Source organism: Cynocephalus volans, chromosome 1 (genome assembly GCF_027409185.1).
Source record: "Cynocephalus volans isolate mCynVol1 chromosome 1, mCynVol1.pri, whole genome shotgun sequence".
NCBI classification, from domain to species: domain Eukaryota; kingdom Metazoa; phylum Chordata; class Mammalia; order Dermoptera; family Cynocephalidae; genus Cynocephalus; species Cynocephalus volans.
In genome coordinates this window covers 263338167-263361191 of record NC_084460.1, presented here as the reverse complement: position 1 = coordinate 263361191, position 23025 = coordinate 263338167, and the positions used below count along the sequence as shown (strand labels likewise).

General features: G+C 36.5%; 2 protein-coding genes and 2 pseudogenes across 3 annotated transcripts in view; 2 read left to right on the top strand and 2 right to left on the bottom strand.

Moving 5' to 3' along the window:
- The window catches only part of PLCL1 (phospholipase C like 1 (inactive)), a 394267-nt gene that overhangs the window by 327402 nt on the left and 43840 nt on the right, over positions 1-23025 (bottom strand). The window contains exon 1 of one of the 2 annotated variants that reach the window (XM_063097133.1): positions 5066-5307. The exons of the other annotated variant lie outside the window; for it this stretch is intronic. The gene's annotated coding sequence lies outside the window, so the exon portion shown is untranslated. Of the gene's footprint in view, positions 1-5065; positions 5308-23025 lie in introns of those variants that run through there. 2 annotated transcript variants of the gene reach the window in all.
- BOLL (boule homolog, RNA binding protein) overlaps positions 6046-23025 on the top strand; it is a 70104-nt gene continuing 53124 nt past the window's right edge. Inside the window, exons 1-5 of the mRNA XM_063097139.1 lie at positions 6046-6107; positions 9816-9959; positions 12644-12735; positions 14718-14772; positions 16091-16166. Of these exons, the coding sequence (XP_062953209.1) occupies positions 6090-6107; positions 9816-9959; positions 12644-12735; positions 14718-14772; positions 16091-16166 (385 nt within the window). The 5' untranslated portion in view covers positions 6046-6089. The remainder of the gene's footprint in view (positions 6108-9815; positions 9960-12643; positions 12736-14717; positions 14773-16090; positions 16167-23025) is intronic.
- Positions 19545-20663, top strand: LOC134389862 (heterogeneous nuclear ribonucleoprotein A1-like; annotated as a pseudogene).
- Positions 22621-22841, bottom strand: LOC134363361 (acylphosphatase-2-like; annotated as a pseudogene).

The window sequence follows — 23025 nt, the reverse complement described above, 5'->3', positions numbered from 1 at the left end:
CTTTAATAAAGGACTCACTCCCCAGCTGTGAGAAGAATGGTCCACTGACAGCTTCAGCTATTCACTTACTCAGGGCCCACTTCAATATTTGAAACAAGCTCACACTCTTCTTGGGGCAGCCCATTGCCAATGAATGAGTGAGGCATTGATAGCTCAGGCTATGCTCTTCTCTTCTGTGGCCAGCTAAAGCCAATGGGTTCTAGCCATTTCCACCATCACAGGACTCTTCCAACAGACAGTCGTTGCTCCACAGCTCCCCCTCATGCTGGTTGAGCCAGATCATATCTGGGCTGATAGCTTCTCCTGTTCCTTCCTTTCCCACCTACATGTGTTACTCCCCAATAAACTTTTTGCACCCCTAACTCTACATGCTTCCCAGCGAACCCACCAGGCACATTATAAATATGATCCTTATTATGTCATCTGCATTAGTAATATTTTTCCAGAACTATTGCTTATTGACTTTATGGTATTTTTTGCCTATACATCATATTAATTTTCATAAAATCAAATATATCTATCTCTTTTATAGTTTGGGGTCTCCAGCATTGGAGGAAGCACTTTTCCACCCCTAGGTTGTATATTAATTCCTACCTTTTCTTGCAAGATTTTTGTTGCCTTTTTAAATATTTAAGTATTTGGTCTCTTTATAATTTATTTTTAAATTTGGCTTATATGTGTATATAAGCGTTCATAAATGTGTATAAGTGTTGAAATAGTTTTTTAAAAATAAGATGGGGGTCTACTTTTATTTTCCTCCAGATAATAGCCATCTGGGCCAACACTATGTATTAAATGATCTATCATTTTCTCACTAAAAAGAATTATCCTTCTTCTCAGATATTAAATTCTCACATACCTCAATCTACTTCTTGTCTGTTCTGATTCCTATCCAATGCCAATTAATTTGATTACAGTGACCTTGTGTTATGTTCTAATATCCATCCTCCCTCCACATCGTAGCTAGAAAAATTTACGTAAAGTACAAATCTGACTCCTTGCTAGTAAGCTTTATTGACTTCCCAGTGCCATCTGATTAGGGTCCAGGCTCTTCAGCACATGTGGCCATGGCTTCTATCTATGTTCTTGGCTTCCTCTCTATGGCTACTCAACTTCTTTTCCATCATACTCTGTGATTATTGGGCTACTTGAAATCCACTGACTACTGCATTCTATTTCATGCTTTCACATCTTAGCTACATGAAATGCCTTTCCCACTCTCTTCACTGGGCTCACCACATTATTCCTTCTTCAAAATTAAGTTCAGGGGCTGGCTGCTTAGCTCAGTTGGTTACAGCACTGTGTTGGTAACTAACACCAACATCAAGGGTCCAGATCCCCAGCCAGCCAGCCAAAAAAAAAAAAAGTTCAGACATCATCTTTTCCAGGATGCCTTTCCAAAACCCACAAGATACCTATTACCCTCCATTATTACCTTTTGCACATACTATACTATATTGATAGATCTCTTTAATTGTGTCTGCATCTATTTTAGATGGTAAACTTCAGGTCTTCTTGATTTTTGTACACTGCGAATTTAAGCCTATGATGACATATAATAGTCATTCAATAAATTCGTCTTAAACTATTGAACTAGAGCAGTGGTCCCTCAGGATGTAGGAAGAAAATATTAAAACTCATATTTATATTTATCTAAATAGAATAAGTAGTAAATCAAACTTTGCCCAAGTTTAACATGCAGAATTCACTGGAACACTCACTTGGTCCATATGTGGGTGAAAGAGGTATTTTGGCTGAAGACTGGGAGTTCCAGAGCATGAAAACATGCAGAAATGAATTTTAAAATTACATTATATAGTTAAACTAGAATAACCCAAAATGGATGGATGGCTTAAATATTCCTGGACAACGCTGTAAATCAAAAATAATTCTATGAACATTTCAAAAATGGAAAAGCAGACCTTTCTCCTGTTTCCACTGCATGCACATCGTTGGCCACATTATTAAGTGAGAATGATGACAATATTTAAAAATTTACTTTTTGAAAAAAAAATTTACTTTTTGATGTTTGCACGTATACTCACTTCCGAAAACAACAGAAGGCCCTGAGTAGATATTGTGTCTTAAGCAATTAGCTAATAGTAGCTATCACCATTAGCAAGCCATTTTTTTTTTTGAGGCACAACATTCATATTTTCTTTTGTTAATGCATGATATAGACATAAACTTTTTGTTCATATTCATTATTTGAAAAGAAGAAGAATTTATCATTCTCTGACTCCCTGATTTGGCACTTTGATAAATTTCCTCTACAGACCACACCCCCAAAATTCACTCTTTTTCTAGACCAAAAAAGGAAACATGCATATATACACAAGTGAGCTGAAAAGTTACAACACAAGATAGTGATTTCAGTAAAAAAATAATCTCCCCAAATAAGCAGCAAGTAATATCCTTAGAATGGAAAGCTAGTAAAAATCCAGGCTAAGAAAGCAATTAGGGTTTCAAGTTTTACCACATATGGACCAAGTTCTAGAACACTTCCCTTAAAAAAAGGACACCTTCAAAGTGAAATCTTGCCAGAAGGTTTGATTTTGAATTATATGTGTGTATACAAACTTCTCTGTTTTAACATTCAACATATTCAGGATTAATTCTAGAAAGCTGCTATAGCTGATTTATAAATGAACAAACTGACTTAGGCTCAGAGAGAGAAAATAGGGGCAAACAATCCAATAATTTTAAGTAGTATCTCCCTATCTATCCCACCCATAGCATCACAAAGTTTTTGTTTTTTTGTTTTTTAGCTAATGCCGTAATAAGGCAGGAATTAAGAAAAAGTCATTTTTTGATGGATTTTTAAGTATTCAAATGCTTTAGAACCTTCTTAAAAATGCTAGGTAACAGATCATACATATGATAAAGTTTAATTTACAAATTAGATACAGTAAGAGGTTAACAGTAATAACTAATAGTAATATAGATCAATTATAGAAATATACCGTAATGAAAGTTATGTGAATGTGGGCACTCTCTCTCAAAATATCTCATTGTACTGTACTCACCAATTTTCAAACTGCAGTTGGCCACACAGGTAACGGAAACCACAAAAAGTGCAATTTCAAATAAGGGGAACTACTGTATACTAAAAACCAAAAACGATTGATGAAATAAATTGAAGACAATACAAATAAATGGAAAGATATCCTGGGATCATGGATTGGAACAATTAATATTATTAATATGTCCATATCGCCCAAACCAATCAACAGATTCAATGCAGGTATCTCCCTAGCCCTTTGCCAGTGTTTTATTCTCACCCCTGTCACTTTCGTTCAAGTCCCCGCTACTTTTCACTTGAGCCGTTTTCTTCTCCTAATTCAATTTTCTATTTCAGTTTCTGTCCTTCAAAAACTCTGAGAATACCTTTCTAAACTTTGGCTCTGATTATATAACTTCCTGGTTCAACACTCTTCAATGGCCACCTATTTGCAAAGGTCTCCTGCATAAAATCTTAATTTATTTGCATGATATAAATAGCATGGCAGAGTGCACTATGCATGGGCAATGGAATCAAACAGAACTAAGTTTTGAAAACTGCATCCACCAGTTACCAGCAAAGTGAACTCTCTCTCCAAGACCCAGATTTTCAGTGGGAGAGACAGAATAACTAAGAAGATTTTAAAAGAATTGTGTCTAGCCCAGTGTTGGGTACATGACAGGGGCTCAATATCTTTCTTCCCTTTTTTCTGCCCACACCTTACCCAGCCTGGAACAATGTGCTCCATGATGCCATCCTCCGTGCTCCCACCTTTGATCATAGTTCACATATCACTTATCCTATTCTGCTTGTATTTTATTTGTTATAAGCATATTAAGATATCATTATTCTTGAGTAATTAGGCTTTTCTCCCCTTCTAGATTTAAAATGCCTTGAGGACAAAGGTTTGATCTTCTTCATCTTTGTTTGTCCCATAGCATATTCCACTAAGTACTGCACATAATAGGAACTCTATAAATGTCTATTAAGTTAGATTGAATTGTATAATTATACATGATTTATCCAAGTTTTAAAATGAAAAATTCCTTTTGGTGTAAGAATTAAAAGAGTCAGAAGCAGAACAGAGATTTGCCATATAGTAAATACAGCATAACCCCCTAGCACCCAACACAGGCCTTGAATTTCCCAAAATTTTGTTAATTTGCGTATAACCCCCTAGCACCCAACACAGGCCTTGAATTTCCCAAAATTTTGTTAATTTGCGTATAACCCCCTAGCACCCAACACAGGCCTTGAATTTCCCAAAATTTTGTTAATTTGCATCAGACTGGACACCTAATGTGGTGAACAAATTTTTTTAGAGAATGCAGTCTTCAAAAATAAGTGTTTTTAGTCAAAGAAGTCTTGGGCAAAAAAGAGGATACCACCTATTCAAATCCATCATTACTACTGGGAAAAAACACCCAAAGATCAGTTCTAATGGTATTGAACAGTGAAATTATTATTTAGAAGTTTCAGTCTAAATAGGTTTGTATTGTCTTTTTCCACAGAAACTAAAACCTGAGAAAATGAGCTAAAATAGCATACAGAAATGTACAATGAATTTTACGATGCTTTAACTAAGAGGAACAAAAATTATGTTTCCCATTTTATTTCTGGTAAATAATATTAGGAGCTAATCTTTGAACAGATTAAGAATACACCCTGCTTATTTTTTTAACCCTTTATCTTGAGAATAAAGTAACCCAAAGTCAAAGTTTTACAATAAAGAGTATAAAAGTTATTACTAATATAACTTTTAACAGTTGTTGCTGCTGATTCTTTAAAAATACACGACAAAATGGTTAAGATCAAGAACTATGGTTAGGAAGATCGAGAGTCAAACCTATATAGCTTTAGACCTGACCAAATTACTTATCCCCCATGCCTGTGCTTCATCACCTGTAATATGACGATAACAGAAGTGTCTATTTGAAAAGCTGCTGTGAGAATGAAATGATGAAATGACACTGATCATAAAGCATTGTGCCTGAAACAAAGTGAGTACCTGACAAATGGTGGCTATAATAACGATAATTAATATTATTACGTAAGTTTACTTACCTGTAATTACTTACAACTTGGTTGTACATGTCAGCTACCTTTTAGGAATAGTCTTTATAAAGCATTCTTCTTTCAAAGGAGATCCAGAGGCTATTGGAGGCTAGAGCCGCTTCAGCCGAGTGGCACGATCCTCGCCCCCTCCCGCGTGCGCGTGGCTCGGTCGCGGACCAGTTCCTTAGGCTGCGCTGTCGCCCAGCTGTGCTCAGCGGGGTCGTGGCCCACGGGAGCGGCTCAGGGCGCCGGCATGGGCGAGCGCCGGAGTCCTGCACGGGCTGCGCAGCGGGTCCTGACCAAGCTGCCCGCGCCGCCCCGCCCGCCCCGGGAAGATGAGTGACGGCGACAACAGGTGCAACGCGGCTTCTGCGGATTCTCGGGAGCCCCTAAGTTTGACGCTTCAGGCCCCGGGAGTCAGACTTTAACTCTAGAAACTGCCCTCCTCGCTTTCCACTAGCCTTCGGAAGTCGCCTTTCCACCGGCTTCTTGCACCTTTGTAAAGCCTCGAGGTCACCTGAACCTCTCGAAAGCCACCGTCCCAGAGGCCGACTTTTCGTCTCCAAAGTGGAAGAGAGGGAAAGGCGCGCGGTGCATGGAGCTTTGCGTTACCGTTCGCTCTCTCCTCCCCAGCCGTCCGAAAGCAGGCGAGAGTGGTCCCAGAACCAAGCCCCCGATCCGCACACTCCACGCCCGCCCCGACTTGCTGAGAGCTCTGCCCCTGAGACGTCCTGGCTGGGCGACCACGGGCCGCAGCCGAAACCCGCCCGCCCGCGCCCCTCCCGGGCTTGCGGTGCCCGCCCGCACTGCGACCCACCGCCCGAGGCGACGCCGCCCGCGCCTCTCTACCGCCCCAGGTGGCAGGTTCAGGCCCCGGGTCCGAGCCTGTTCCTCTACAGCTGCTACGCCGCCGTCGCCGCCAGGGGGAGAGAGGCCCAGTCGGGAAACTCGGTGTTGCTTCCGTGGTGTGAAGGTGCTTTCAAACTTCAGGGTTTTTTTCCTTTTCTCCCATTTTTGAAGAGCGGAGAGGAAGATGGAGACCGAGTACGGGGTGAGTACGGCGATCAGGGCCCCAGGCCCCGGGCTAGCGGGGAGAAGCAGCCACGTGGCCCCCTTCTCTGAGGCGCTGGAAGGGCGAAGTTTAGAGCCCAAACGCTCGCTATTTTGTTGGGAAGAAACGGGACCAGAGTGCCCCATCGACCACTGGGAAAAGCCGTCACCACCAGGCCCCGTTGGGTTGTGTCGTGGGGTCGGGAAGGTGCGGCCACCGGGCCTGGACTGGGTGTAGTCAGGCTGGAGTGTCTCGGAAACGGCCCGGAGGTTTCGAGAGGCGGCGGGTGGCTGGGCCCTGAGCACACCCCAGGATCCCGGCAGATTAACAGCTTTCCCGCCGAAACAGGGCTCGGCCGCGTCTTTGACGCTCGCTCCCGCCTCAATCAGCCCAGCCGCCCACAGCGAGGAGGAGTTGCAGGGCGGTCGACGCCTCCCCAACTGGTCAGTGGAGACCGGAAGGCCTGTGAGGCCTGGGCCCAGGTCAGACCCAGACACTCTAGTACGGGTGCGCGCCCGAGCTGGTCGGGGCCTGGCTGGAGAGGGGGTCGGGCAGCGGGGCAGGCCGGAGGGGCCGAGACAACGTGCCACCGCGCCCCGTCAACAGCCAATGAGGGCGCCGCGCGAGGCCCAAGGGCTGGCGGCGCATGAGGCCGGCCGCGGGGTCGGTGCCGTTGAGGATTCCCGCCACTGCTGCTGGCGGCTTTGAGGGGCAAAATTTCTCGCTGGGTAGCCTTCTTTTCCCTCCCGCACTTTGGTGGGGAGGGGGTGGATCCTCCTGTCAGTGCTCGAGTTCAGGATGACCCAAGAGAAGCCGAGGAAGTTGTTGCCGAGGAAGTTGTTGCCGTGGCCATTTCCCCCAGGGCCTCAACTTGCTGGCCTCTCAGGAGAAGGAGCCACAAGGCCGTGATTGCGACGGTTAGCCTGCCCTCTTCCTGTTGTCTTCGTTTGCAAAGCAGATGATAGGTTTCGAGGTTAATTCTCATGGGGAGGAGGCAGTGAGGGCACATTACTTTGGAGGAGAGTTTTAATAAAATCTTTGGTGCTGCAGCCCAATAGCAGCCTCTATCCTAGGTGCTGTTACACACTTGCAAAATGACTGCCTGTGGAGTTTGAACTCAGTGCATCGCTAACCTTCGCTATGGAATTTAGATGTTGCCTGTACCAGAGACTTGTCCCTGCTAACATTAAAATATTTTCTAGGCTATTATTCATACTGCATTCATCACCCCTCCGCCTAATGTTTGGCAGGTCATGTGCAGGTCTCTCCTGAAGAAGTGATTCATGCATTTGTTCATTCATTCAATATGTATTCATTGAGCACTTCCTTTGTACTGTCACTACTTTAGATGTGGCCGTGAAAGAAAAAGAGGAGTAATCCTGGCCCTCATGAACATTGCATTATAGCTTTTAACACCACGATCAAAGCTTGGGATCCCAGTACCAGCCAGCTGCCAAAATATATATATATATATATTTTTTTTAATATGTGAATGTTATATATGAACGTTACATTATAGTAAAGAGATAATAAGCATAAGTAAATTATATAGTGTGTTAGAAAATGATAGGTGGTAAGGAGAAAAATAAACCAGTTGGACCCCACAATAGACCAGGAGCCTTAGAGACCAGAAAATGAAGTGAATTGAGTGTAAGAAGTTGACGTTTTTCTTTTCTCAGTGATTATCCTTTAGTTATCCTTTAGTTTCTCAAGATTGGGAATAAAGCAGGCTGTTCATTTTCGTTCATTTCATCCCTCTCTCAATGAAAAATAATGGAGTTTGTCTTTTACTTAAACTTAAGAATAAATGAGTTTATCCATTGAACTCTTATTTTGATTTCAAGAAGAGAGTTTAGTGACGACAGATTTTTTAAAATTTAGCAAATAGGTCATTTTTACATTCTGTAAACAAACAGGCAGAGAGACAAGGTTATCTTATCTACTAGAGTTGTTATCTCTAGAAATACAAATACACAGTTGGAAAATAAAACTAAGCACTGCAACATCAACCATTCTGAGCACTATGTCCTGAATAAAGTGACTGAAATTACAAATAACCCCCAGATGCCAGGAGAGAAAGCTAAGATTGCATTCCCAATTTCTTTAATTGGAAGCTGCAACATAGTAATTATTAAATGTGATGACTTTTCTTTGGTTTAAAAGAAGTATTTTTTCACTCCCTTGTTAAGGAGTTATATGCTTTCTTCCCAACTTAAGACTGGATGGGAAAGAGAGCCTGTAAGGTCCAGCCTATAGACCGATAGTAACCACTGGCCTAGTATCTCTCTGTATGTCTTGCAGAGATTATTTTAGGGATTATGGTTTTATTGGCCAATGAAGTGAAAAAGGAGAACAGATGTGAAAACGAACAACTCTATTAACTAAACTGGTAATTCATTTTCATATATTTGTTTCTCAGAAAATTGGGGTTATGAACTTCAAGCGTTTTGAAGCACTCATTTAGTATGTTAGACTGTCTCAGATTTGAGAAGCAAATAGAAGCAAAATAATTAGCGAGTTCTTGAATTGGTTTTTCTTCAAAACTCTGTTCTCAAGTATTGTTTTTTTCAGCTGTACCTTAAATCCTAAGCCATTGTGCAAAGGCTTACACGTTAATATATACCGTATTTATAAAAAATGAAATTAGGTCCTCTGATTTAGAATTGTGAAAATAAGGACATGTACTCAATTCCTTAGTATAAAAATCTCTACCTATCAGTTACAGGTTATATAATTTTTTTACAAAATAAGTCCAATCTTCAAATTAACATGTGCATTTAAAAATTTGACTTTCAGGCTGAAAATGGTGAACTTAAATGCCAGAGTTTATTAACATGTAAATGCCCGTTAGCCAAAAACCACCAGGAACACACCTTTAGTTTAATTAAGTTGGGTCAAAGTTGTTAATCTGTTGTTAGGACAAGGAAGAATCTATACCCTGGGGCCTTTCAGCCAGAGGGTGTTAGAAAGAAATTATAGGATTCAGGCTTGTGTTAAGTGATTTTTAGAGTTTAAGGAAGAGCTTTACTCTAGAATTCATGTTATCAGGAAGTGGGGCATAATTCTTTGACTGAGTATTTTAACTCTTACCTAAAAGACAGGAAAAATGGATCAAGGCTAAAGCTGTGATTGATAAAGAAGGAGCAGTCACTTAGGGTATAGGGATGTTTGGTCATTCTTATGGATTGGCCAATGCTTTTATTCTTGTCAGTGTTCAGACATGATTACGGAATGGTCTTGTTTTTATTTTGATCCAACACAGCCACAGTGACCTTGTCTGATGTTGGTGTTCTATTAACAAGAGAACACCACAGCCCAGCTGTAAGTGTCAGACCAACTCCTAACAACACCAGGCCCTACATGGTTGTGCCAGGCCAGCTCCCAGCTTTCTGGAGCTGCTTTTCTCTTTTTCAAACTACTTTATGAATTTAATATTCTTCTTTATAATTAAATAATATATTTAATAACAATTAATACAAGTATTTTTGAGTAATATATTTAACATTTAAGGTCTGTAGTGGAGTAGATTCTGTTTCCTACATTTTTGCCCCAAGAAGCTTTTAGCTTTCATTATAATCTTCATAATATTAGAATAAAAGTAAAATCGAAAACAGTACATTTTGCATGAATGACTCTTTTTGAAAGATGTTTCAGCCTGTATCAAAACTTATACTCAGTGCTAAAAGTTTAAACAATTTTATTTTACAGCAAACATCAAATCAGACGCAAACAGATTCATTGTCTCCATCCCCTAATCCTGTGTCACCTGGGCCTATGAATAACCCAACCAGTGCCCCAAGATATGGAACAGTGATCCCTAATCGCATCTTTGTAGGAGGAATTGACTTTAAGGTACCTATTTATGCATGTAACATGTATGTTTTTTGCATTACAAGTTATTTTTTTTCTCAGAAATTGTTTCTTTGTGCATCTATGAAAATAATAACATTTGCATAATAATTAATAGGTTTCAAAATGTCTTAATATAATCTTTTCAACATTTATGTAGGTTAAATAGAGTATATATAATTGTCCAATTTCACACACAATGAAATTGCGGCTCATTGACTTGCTGTAAGTTCCTAGCTTTTTAGTGGTAGAGTGAGACTAGAATCTTATTTTTCTGACTAGCTCCATATTCTTCATGTCATGTCCCCATACTGTGCTAATTATACTTTTTTACATAATATTTTAAAAGTGATTATAATCTTCAAAAGAATACTCAATTAAAAAAATTAAAAACTTAGTCCTATGAAATCCTGTTTCTTTACCCCAACCTTCATCTTAATTTCCTGAGCAACCTCCCAGACTTCCCCATCTTTTGCAAATTATTTTCTGTGGTAGAATTTAGAATTTGATCACAAAAAGGCTTGTGTCCTTGCCAGAATAAAACATCTTAACAGTAATATGTTTAAATCATATACTCAGCCATTTCACTCTTTCAGAGGAGCATAGTTTGTGAAATGATGTGCAGGTCTCCCCATATGGGAGGTAGTAAACAACTAAAGATAGGCATGCATAGGTATTTTAAATGGAATACCATTACTTGTAAATGGACATATAGAAGGATTTCCAAGCTTCCATATTATGTATTAGAAATTATAGGGGGAGTTCTCTTTTTAACAACAAAAATCCTTGTGCCATTAGGTATGATATTTGACATTTATAACTCACTATTTCCGTGTAATCAATCTGTCACAATTTGGGTGGGTCACTTCTTAACTGCCCAACAGAAATGTTATACTTAGTGTATTTGCCAAAATAATGAGCTTTAAGCAAGTATGTAATTGTTTCACTAAAAATAAAGAAAAATTATTTCTTATAAATTTTTTATTTTTAAAAAGAGTTTATGTGTCTATGGAAAATATTAATGGCTGACTAGATATATTCAATTTGAGTATTCTTGTTCATAATTCATTTATATTACAATAGCTTTGTATATTTTTTGAAAATAAGTCATCAATAAATATAACCATTTGCATGGCCAGATTATTCTAGGTTACTGAAGCCCATCAGCTACAGTATGAACTTTGGAGGCCATTGTTACAATACAGCCATAGCGTTAGGGTAACTGCTAAGGTTCACTAAAGGAGACCTCATACTTAATACTTTTTTCAAAACCATTACTAAATTCCACAAGGAAATAGTTTACTGTAGTAGCAAGCAATCTCAGACTTTTTCAATCTCTTATTTTTAGAAGCCTACAGACTATCCCTCTTAATGTTTAATCATCTTGACTTTCTGTCAACTTACTTTTCAATGAAGTGGAGCTGCAAGTTTGAGCTAATGATTCTTCTTCTGGAGAATAATTTGAATTCATTTGTTTTCAAATCTCTAATAACAATTCTTATTGTAGCATTGATTCCATTTTGTGTTTATTGAAATAAAAGGCATTCGATTATTAGATTAACTTTAGTATTTGTCATCCAGTTTAGCAGATTTTGTTACCAACTAAAAATGAATAGAGTATATAAGTAGTAAGGTAGCAATTGAAATCAAAAGGCTCCACTAGAAGGCACGTCTTTTTCCCACACATAAAAAGACATTTTTTTTCCCTAGGCACATTTATTTATTTATTTATTTATTTATTTATTTATTTTTTTTTTAAAGATGACCGGTAAGGGGATCTTAACCCTTGACTTGGTGTTGTGAGCACCACGCTCAGCCAGTGAGCGAACCGGCCATCCGTATATGGGATCCGAACCCGGGGCCTTGGTGTTCTCAGCACCACACTCTCCCGAGTGAGCCACGGGCTGGCCCCCTAGGCACATTTAAAGTTACTCTTAAAGGCAGCTACAGCTGAACCAGAAAATGAAGTTGCAATGAATTTAGTGTGAATACTCTGGGAAAAGGTGATATGAGTCTATTATCAGACTATTTCAATTTAACCCAGATATACCAAAACCATCCTTAGAGCTGTCTTGTACAAGCCTAATTATGGTTCAAATTTTTATTTTTAATATCATCATAATGTCTATTTAACTGAAATATATATTGAGTACAAAATGTCTAATAACTTTAATCTTGTAGTCACTCCATTGTTATCCCAGGTTGAATTCAAGTACTTTTGGAAATATATCCTTTCCTAAGATCCAACTGTTCCTGGAGACTATGCTGACTAAAATAGAGTGACTGGTGTAGCCCAACATAACCTAGTTCCACTGCCATGACTGTCGGCCTCTCTAAGCCACAAGAGCCAATTACTGCACCCTTACTATGATTATAGCATGCCTAATCCAAATTGTTTTTTTTAAAAACTGGCCAGCTAGGTCATGGGTTCAGACCCCCATACCAGCCAGCTGCCAGGAAAAAACAAAAAAGACTGATGTATAATAGTTTAACAACATATCTACTGGATAAAGCAAAGTATATTTATTTTAATAATCTAATGATTTCATGCATTGTTTTGGTAATGAGAGGCAGACTTCATTCATATTATTGTTTATAACTTTTTCTGTTTCCAAACAAGCATAAGAATTGTTTCGTCTTTCAGCAATTAAAAAATGTTTTTTAATGTTTTCTTTTTATGCTATTAGACAAATGAAAATGATTTAAGAAAATTTTTTTCCCAGTATGGGTCTGTAAAAGAAGTGAAGATTGTCAATGACAGAGCCGGAGTGTCCAAAGGGTTAGTATCACTATAGATAGTATATAGAATTAACAACTATATTTTTATATGATTACTAGATTTTATGTGCTAATTTAATTTGATTCCATTTTTTCAACAAAGAATTTCTTGCCCTCTTCTTTCTTCCTACCTTTTGATCTTCTATTTCTTTCAAGTGTATGTTTGTGTATATTTGAAAGAAGGAGGACACTATAATATTCCTTAATTTGTTGAAATGTTATTCTTGCATAGGCTGAGGAACCATTCAGTGTTAGGCAGCAAAACTTAATGTAGCAAGTGTACAGTAACTAAGGAACCAGAAGCTAAAGGAATTGGATTTTTTTGGACTTGTATTCCTGCTTTAGACGATAGAAAGTTTTATTTGAAAACAGCTGACCCCAAGGAATGTCTGTAGGTTTTGTCTCAGAGACCTAATTAGGGGACTAATATGAGAAATACAACTCTAAGAATGATTTTTAATTGCCATGTTAAGGAGAATTAAATTGAGAAGAAAGCAGTAGACTGTATCTAGAAATATGTAGAGCTGTTTCAGTGGATTGTTATGTGTACAAAAGCCAAATTTCAGAAAAGAAAAAGGTAATTTGAATAGTGTACTCATTTAAGGAGTTTTACAGCAAAGTTAAAAGAAAATAGATAAGGCAGTGGAGATCAACGAAGGATGTGTTTGTTTTCTTGAAAGAGAGGCAAGACATAATATTACTTATATGCATAAAGAAGGAACCAATGTGGTGGATAGAAAACAGTATTCGTGAGAAACAACATGTAAGTATAACAGTGAGTACTCTGGAAGAGACAGGATTCTACACAGAGGTTATTTTCCAACATAGGAGATACTTCCTCAGACTGCCAAACAATGTTAAGATAAAGTGAGATTATACCTCTTTTGTGTGGCTAACAGAATTTGCAATATTTTGGTAATATCAACTTTTTATCATTGCAAGACACACATGGAAATGTGAACTGTACTTTATGCCTTCTCCACTGGGTGGTGTTTTGTTCTACCAAAAAATTTAGTATAACAATAATTCCTTAATTCTTATTTAATGTTTGGGCAAACAGATAGAGAAAAATTCCTTTGTTAAAAAAGAAGCTTTATATATGATACAGTAAATACGAAGTGAAGAAAAAGTTGGTCAAGATACCTAGCCTTACTCAAAAGAGTTTCCTTAAATTATCTAAATAGGTATTATGCTTTGGGAGATGTACTTTTTTATCTCTTTTGGTATTTTTTTTTTCCTCTACCTATTTTGACTTTTTGGACATAGTATACATCCTGTATTTGTATTTGTATCTTGAACATTATATGAGTTGTACTTGAAGGTAATGGCCATATATGAAAAGCAGATTTAAAATCTGGGTTGTACATATATTTATCTGATATTGTTTGGGAAATATACTAATAATTACATCAGTTTACGAGGGTACTTCAAAAAGTTCATGGAAAAATAGAATTAAAAGATAATACGAATCTCTCCATGAACTTTTTTAAAGTACCCTTGTATATGTACTACTAATAATAAAGGAATACATTTGTATAATCATTTATCAATATAGGAAATTTTATTGTGTTGAAATTTTTAATTTTCAAAGTTTTTTTTTCTACTTTGATTCCTCTCTTTAAGCCAAACCTCTATTACTTTAAAAGGAGATTATTGCTCTGGACTGGAGTTCATTGCATTCCAGTTTTTAAGCTAGAAGATGAATCTCTCATGCTTTTCTTTCTTACATATAGCTAGCTCAGGGCTGAAACTGTTTCAAGATCCCTGGTTTCCTTTTTTACTTTTAGTCTCTGATTCTAAGAGGAGATGACAGTGTTAAACTGTGAATGATTCTTCTAGGATTCCCATGCTGGTGCAGCATAGAAAGATACTTACTCCTACAGTGGCCCATTCTTAAAACACAAAAATTTTAAAAATTTTAACGTAACTAATGAAATATTCTAAGAAAAAAAATTAATTAGTAACATTAATGCATTTATTTAGATATGGTTTCGTCACTTTTGAAACACAAGAAGATGCACAAAAAATTTTACAAGAGGTAAGACCTTTTGGTGTATTTAACTTCATTTTTGGAACTTCTTTCTTTGAAACTAGTCTTTTAAGGTGTTTATTTTATAGTAGAGTTCAAATACAGTGATCAATTGCAAAAAAAAAAGTCTTAACTTATTTGCTTCTTAAGAGTGGCTTTGGTCTCCAAGAAAATTTATCTGCAGAAAAACAAATTTCAAATCCTTACATGAGTATGGCTGGGAAGTTTTAATATAATTTTTCCTTTATTTGCTTAAATTAAGAACTTGGGGATTTATCTTTTGTGAAATGTTAATAGCGTTTTGAATTCCTAAAAACCAGTACAAACACAGATTCCTAGAGTGAGATGATCTGAGTTTATTTCCTTCCTATGGAAAACTTTATATAAAGTAAGAGCATTCATAGAAAAAGCCTATAGCCTGCAGTTCAGTATAGTAACTTTAAATTATGGCAAATATAACATTTAAATTTTTTTTTGGAAAAAAAGAATTTTAATTGTATATTGTTAAAATCAAATAGTCGATTCTTGTTATTCATGTTAGTTATATTCTATAAAGTCACCACCAACAGAGCAAATACTAAACTGCTGTTCCTAGAAGAAATACAGGGTGAGGTCCCGATAACCTCTGGTAACAATATTGTCATCAATCAATACATAACCTCCTTTTATGTGTATTTCTGTTTAAAGACACCATATTGTTGATTCATTAACCTTCAACTCATAGCCAATAATTCATTCCTGAATTAAGTACATCTGACATATTTTCTCTGTAAGGTATATTACAGTCTTGTGCTTAGGAACACTAGCCAGTACTTCAGCACTATACTTGGAGGCCATTTTAAATAGCAGAATCACCAACAAAAATCATAAAATGCAAAAAATATGGCTCTAAATAGAATGCAAAAAGAACACTTGTCTACAGCATAAGAACTGAAACAAGAAAGTGCATCGCCTTCTTTGACCTCAGCTGGGAACGTGGGTGTGTCAGACTATTCAAATTTTTCTCCACTCTGTGGATGTCCACTAATAACCTCGAAATCGCCATAAGTATTGATTTGGGTATCATAAATAAATTTTAGCAAATAGGCAAATTCACAAATACAGAATCCATGAATAATGAGAATTGACTGTATTACAAATGAGGAATTAGTCAGAGCATTGGAACCAAGATTCAGACCCAGATCTATTTTAATCCAAAGATTTTGCCCTTGCTGCTTTCAAAGAATGTTATAGTCTGAATTTTTAAAATTCTTCTTCTCATAGTTTTTCCTGATTGGTTTTATAAATAATAGTGCCAAAATAATAAAATATTTTTTCTTTATTTTAGGCTGAAAAATTTAATTATAAGGATAAGAAACTGAACATTGGTCCAGCGATAAGAAAACAACATGTAGGGATCCCTCGTATGTATTGAGAACTAATGTATTTTTCAATATTTTTGCATGGTTTTTTTTTGAAGTATTAGAATTTTATAGAACTTTATTAAAATATCATGTTTCTTTTATCTAATAAAATTATTTTAGAAAAGTGGGTGTTCAAACAAATATTTCTTACCACAAATTAATATATCTTAGGGTTTTTTTGGCTAGGAAAAAATTACCATAAATAATGATGATTAAGTATATTATTCCATATAGTTACATCTTTAAAGGAAAAATATTTTATGATGAAAATATTTAAAATCACAGAAGTAATTAGAAGTAATTTAGAATTACTAATTAGAAAATTTTTCTAATTATAAGAGTAATTTAAAATTAGAGCAAATATACTAAAAGTGAAAATATAGAGCTAATATCAGAAACTGGCTTCATGGTATGTACTGTCACCTAACCACATGTGTTAAAATTATCAGGGGGAATAATCCCTAAAGCTTTAGGAATTAGCTAAGTTCTGTGTGTGCCTTCCTCAAATTTCTGTAATGCTTTCTTTCAACTCTACTCTTTTTTTCTCACTCTTCTCATTTATTAGATTAGAATAGTTAACTTTTTATAATTAACTTTTTACCTATAATATTTATTAAAATCTCTGAGTCTTTGACTAAAAGGAGAAACTTCACATAAAATTAGTAACTAACTTTTCTTATTTTTCCTTAGCCACATCCTAGTGTCTACTGGGATGTTTAAAACACCAGGTAGTTACACATCTGTTAACAAATTTCTAGATTGTGCTCATTTGGACTGTTCTGCTTTTTGATTTAGAAGTTGAAAAATATTAAGTTTAATTTTGACTTAGTATTTGTTAATTTAGGAGATAATCGATGTGTCTTCAGGAAGTTAATACAAAATGGAATGCACTAAATATGGCCGAATGCTGAATATTTTTCAACTACTGTTGTTAAGTTGCAAAAGTTAAGCTGTGATGTATAGTAATGGTTCTTTAGCCCATTATCACCAGCAGGAGGTACATACTAAGTCATATTATGACCCACCTGCTGCTAAAATAGAAAATAAATCTGCACTACACTGAATGCTTTCAAATACACAAATAGTTTTTTAGGAACTGTTCAGTGCAAGTCATTGTTATGGGTTTACACTTATTTCATTTAATCTTCACAACAACCCATGAGACATTATTAGCTCTATTTTTGTAAATAGAAAATTTAGTCCTAGAAAGGTAAAGTCATTGTTTTAAAAAAGTTTCTGCTGGAGCTGCCAGTTAGTTCAGTTGGTTAGAGTGTGGTGTTATAACACTAAGGTCAAGGATTTAAATCCCCATATCAGCCAGCCACCAAAAAAAAAATAATAAAAGTTTCTGTTGAAATACTCTTAAAGGTAGAGGAGAGTTAATCTTGGCATACTGTGGGTCTTTACACAATGCAGCATATGAGAGTTGCAAATTTTCTTTAAAGTCTCATGGTTTATGTAAAAACTTCATGCACAATTTGCACTCTGTTCCATAATTTTGTTTATTTGAATATAAAAATGTTTCCCAAAAAACAAGTGTTTGAATAAAACTCATTCTGCAGGAAAATCACCATATTCAGCCTATGTCTTTTCATATGTCCTAGCATACCATGCCATATCCAAATCTGAGAAGTATAGGATTATATAACTTAACCAAATGGTGAGTGGTAGCATTAGCCTTCAAATCCAAGACTATTTGAATCCAACCTCTTTTGGCTTTTCTGCAAAGAAAAATAGGTATTAAAAGTATATTTACAAAATACAAGTGATTCTTATCTTAATTTTTTCTCAAGTTTGTCACTTTCTGTCTCCATTACCAAAACCCTAGTCCCAGCTACCCACTTTGCTTGCCTTGGCTACTGGATAACCCTCCTAACTGTTCCCTTTTAATCCAATCTTGTTACCTTCCAATCCATTCTTCACAACGCAACCAGAGTGATCTTTTAGAAGTGTACATATTATCATCTTATTTTCAGCTTATTTTGAGCTATTCTTCCCTTGTCTTTTCATGCTTTAGCCATCTAGCCTTCTCTCAGTTTCAGAGCATATCATACTTCTCAGGACTGTCCAATATACTGTTCTCTTTACCTAGAATGCTCTTTGCCATCCCATTCATTCTTTAAAGCTTACCTCAAACATCATTTCCTCACAAAAGCACCAGAGAGAGAGAGAGAGAAATGGATATTTTATATATACTTTTTAAAATTTTTTATTATTAGCATATTCATTCTTACAAATTGTGATATTTCTTTATGCCCTTTGCCCAACCTATCACTTCCCAAATCCCCTCCCTCCCTCTCCCCCATCTCTAGCCTCCTTAGGAAAGTCTCTTTCTGAAAGTTCAACATATTGCTGCGGTCTTTTCTTTCTTTCCTACATTCCTTCCTACTTTCCTCCTTTCCTCCCCACTCTCTCCCTCCCTCCCCCCCTCCCTTACTAGCAGCCAGTTATGAGTGAGACCATGCAGTCTTTCTGTTTCTTTGTCTGGCTTATTTCACTTAACATAATTTTCTCCAGACTCATCCATGTTGTTGCAAATATTCATATGGAACAACAAAAGACCCCAAATAGCCAAAGCAATCCTAAGCAAAAAAAATAAAGCCAGAGGCATAACACTACCTGATTTCAAATTATATTACAAAGCTATTGTAACCAAAACAGTGTGGTACTGGCATAAAAACAGACACTCAGATCAATGGAACAGATTAGAAAACCCAGGAATCAACCCACATACTTATAGCCAACTGATCTTTGACAAAGGCAGCAAGAACATACATTGGGTAAAAGACTGCCTCTTCAATAAATGGTGCTGGGATAACTGGACTTCCACAGGCAGAAAAATGAAAGTGGACCAATACCTCTTACCATATTCTAAAATCAACTCAAAATCAATTAAAGACTTAAATATAAGACCTGAAATAGAAAAAATAAATAAATGGGATTATATCAAACTAAAAACCTTCTGCACAGCAAAGGAAACAATCAGCAAAGTGGAAAGACAAGCTACAAATGGGAGAAAATATTTTCAAACTGTGTATACTTTATAAATGTAAAATAATTGAAATCTTTAGTATAGTATCCTATACTAGCAAGTATAGCACCCTATACTACCTCTGTGTATTTATTAAAATTATATTTAATTAATTATAAAATTACCTAATGACAGTCTTCCCTACCAGAACCAAACTTCTATGGAGATAGAGACGATGCCGTGTTCAATTTTTTTAATTTTTTGCTGTATCACCAGGGCCTAGTTTAACGCCTTGTAATCATATGCACTTAAAATTTATTTATTTACTGAGATACACTCATTAGCTTACCCCTTTTGATTCATGAATGCAGCTGAGGAAGCAACTTTAAAGTCTTCCCACTGCCATCATGTCTAAGACAGAGTCTCCTAAAGAACCCGAACAGCTGCAGAAACTTTTCATCAGAGGGCTGAGCTTTGAAACAACTGATGAGAGTCTCAGGAGCCATTTTGAGCAATGGGGAATGCTCACAGACTGTGTGGTAATGAGAGATCCAAACAACAAGCATTCCAGGGGCTTTGGGTTTGTCACATACGTCACTGTGGAGGAGGTGGATGCAGCCATGACTGCAAGGCCACACAAGGTGGATGCAAGAGTTATGGAACCAAAGAGGGCTGTCTCAATAGAGGATTCTCAAAGACCAGGTGCCCACTTAACTGTGAAAAAGATCTTTGTTAGTAGCATTAAAGAGGACACTGAAGAACATCACCTGAGAGATTACTTTGAACAGTATGGGAAAATTGAATTGACTGAAATCATGACTGACCAAGACAGCAGCAAGAAGAGAGGGTACTGTTGTCTGTAGTATATTCTAAAAACTTACAAATAATAATCAGTGGTTACAAATTAATTTATATGATGATCAATATAACCATAAAATAACATCAACAAAGTTAATTTTTAAATTTCTGGTTAAATGTGAACATGATTCAGTACTTAGGCTGGGGCTACTTAGTGCTTTCTATGAACTATACACTCTGTGGATCAGATTGTCATTCAGAAATACCATACTGTGAATGGTCACAACTGTGAAGTAAGGAAAGCCCTGTTGAAGCAAGAGACGGCTAGTGCTTCATCCAGTCAAAGAAGTCGAAGTGGTTCTGGAAACTTTGGTGGTGGTCGTGGAGGTGGTTTTGGTAGGAGTGAAAACTTTGGTCGTGGAGGAAACTTTAGTGGTCATGGTGGCTTTGGTGGCAGCCATGCTGGTGGTGTATATGGTGGCAGTGGGGATGTCTATAATGGATTTGGTAATGATGGGAGCAATTTTGGAGGTGGTGGAAGCTACAATGATTTTGACAGTTACAAAAATCAGTCTTCAAATTTTGGACCCATGAAGGGAGGAAATTTTGGAAACAGAAGCTCTGTCCCTTATGGTGGTGGAGGCCAATACTTTGCCAGACCATGAAACCAAGATGGCTATGGTGGTTCCAGCAGCAGCAGTAGCTATGGCAGTGGCAGCATGTTTTAATTAACTTCTAGGAAACAAAGCTTATCAGTAGAGGAGAGCCAGAGAAGTGACAGGGAAGCTACAGGTTACAACTAATTTGTGAACTCAGCCAAGCACAGTGGTGGCAGGACCTAGCTGCTACAAAGAAGACATGTTTTAGACCATGCTCATGTGTATGGGCAAAAAAACTCTAGGACTGTATTTGTGACTAATTGTATAACAGGTTATTTTAGTTTCTGTTCTGTGGAAAGTGTAAAGCATTCCAACAAAGGGTTTTAATGTAGAATTTTTTTTTTTTTGCACCCATGCTGTTGATTGCTACATGTAATAATCTGATCATGACACTGAACAAATGTCTTTAAGAAAAAAATTTATTTACTTAACAGATAGACCATGGTTCATTGATTATCTTTGGAGGTAATCCATGAACCTCCTGAAATGTGTACAATATTTTGTTTGACTGTATATGTTTCTGAGAAAAATGTCTACAGCTTCTGTCATATTCTTAAAAAGATATGATTAAGAACTACTAAAATAAACAGTAACAATACTAGATCAAATACAGTGAAAATATAAAGACTGAGAAGTAGTAGTGGTACTTAAAGTGGAAGGCCAGGGCCAAAGTATGGTTTGCATACAGTTAGCATCATTTCATTTGGGAGCTGTCAAAATGCAAATTCTTAGGCCCTATCCCAGATTTACTGAATCAAAATCTTTGGAGATGGGTCCCTGGTATTTGTATTTTAATAAGCCATCTAGGTGATCCTAATGTATGTTAAATTTTGAGAAGTACTGGTATAGTGGAAGGAGCATTATCAGTTCCAGTAATTTATATAACCATGCTGGTCAAGTACTTAATCTAATTTAGCTTATGTAACTTTTAAAGTCTCCTCCATGACAAAAAATATATATATTTTTGTTTGTTTGTTTGTTTTATAACTTGGCCTGGAAAAAGAGGTGGGGACCCCAGACTAGCCACATGAAGACTTGCAACTGCAACAGTTTTGTAGCAAAAGGAGAGTAGAGAATAAAAGAGAGTCATAGCATGAGTGAATGCTGGCTGATAGTAGACGCAAAGAATTTGTAGAGTGGAACCAAAATGTCTTCAGGAAAGTAGAATCTTCTCCAACTTCACGCCTTCATCATCTTTGAACTCTTTTTTTTTTTTTTTTAACTTGTTTTATGTATTCAATTCCACATAAAATTTTGTTTTAATGAAGTGTGCCATTGTTCTAATGAAGTATATATGCCAACAATAGTCCAAATTTGAGGAATAGTATCATTATTTAGACTCTAAGTTCCTTTTCTGGATAATAGGATATCCATTGTGGGTGGTTGTTGATAAAAATCTTGCTGCTTGCTATACTGAAATTGTGACTTCATATTAGCCATCACTTGGCCTAAATGCTTACTATACAGAGTGTATAGTTGATAGAAAGCACTAAGTAGCCCCAGCCTAAGTACTGAATCATGTTCACATTTAACCAGAAATTTAAAAATTAACTCTTTGTTGATGTTATTTTATGGTTATATTGATCATCATATAAATTAATTTGTAACCACTGATTATTATTTGTAAGTTTTTAGAATATACTACAGACAACAGTACCCAAAAATAATTTTTGAATGGTTAACTTTATTATTTTATGTCTAGCCAAATCACATGTATGTTGTAATGTTCATTGAAATAAAGATTCCATGAGACAAGTTTAAGTTGAATATTCATATTAAATATTCTGTAATGACATTTTAATCTTAGAATGCTATGTTTTTCCTTGTTAAAAATATGATTAAGTAAAATTATTTCAGTGTCACACATTTTTCATAACATATATAACATTGTAGCTTTCAGAACAGAAAGTTCCCTTTTTTAATCCTACTCTGCTACTACTATTATTCTAGTATATAAACTTAAGAATATATATGGTGTTTATTATGCAGTGTAAGCATTACAGTTTTTATTTCTCTTCCATTAGTATTAAATACTAAAGTTATAATATTCAAGTTTAGAGATGGTTTGTTGGTTAGAAAAATCCATACGGTTAATGCGAGAACGAGGACTCCCATCCTTGATCAGACAGGACTTCGTGGGATTGACTTTCTCTTCAGGGCCTTGTCTTTGCCTGTCACAGTGCCTTTCCTGGTGTTCTTCACCCAGCCAACCACTCCTGTTTTCTTAGTTTCACCTTCTGTGTTCATCCTGAAGCAAACATCCCTTCATTCTGACATCTGAGTGCATGTGTCAATTTTGAATGCAGGAAGTGATCTGGTAACTCCATCTTTGAACTTTTACAAGTAAAAGATGTAGCTAAGATCTTAGGAACTTTACTACAGTGTCTATAGTCTACAACTAACTCTAAATTATATATAATTCTAATAATAA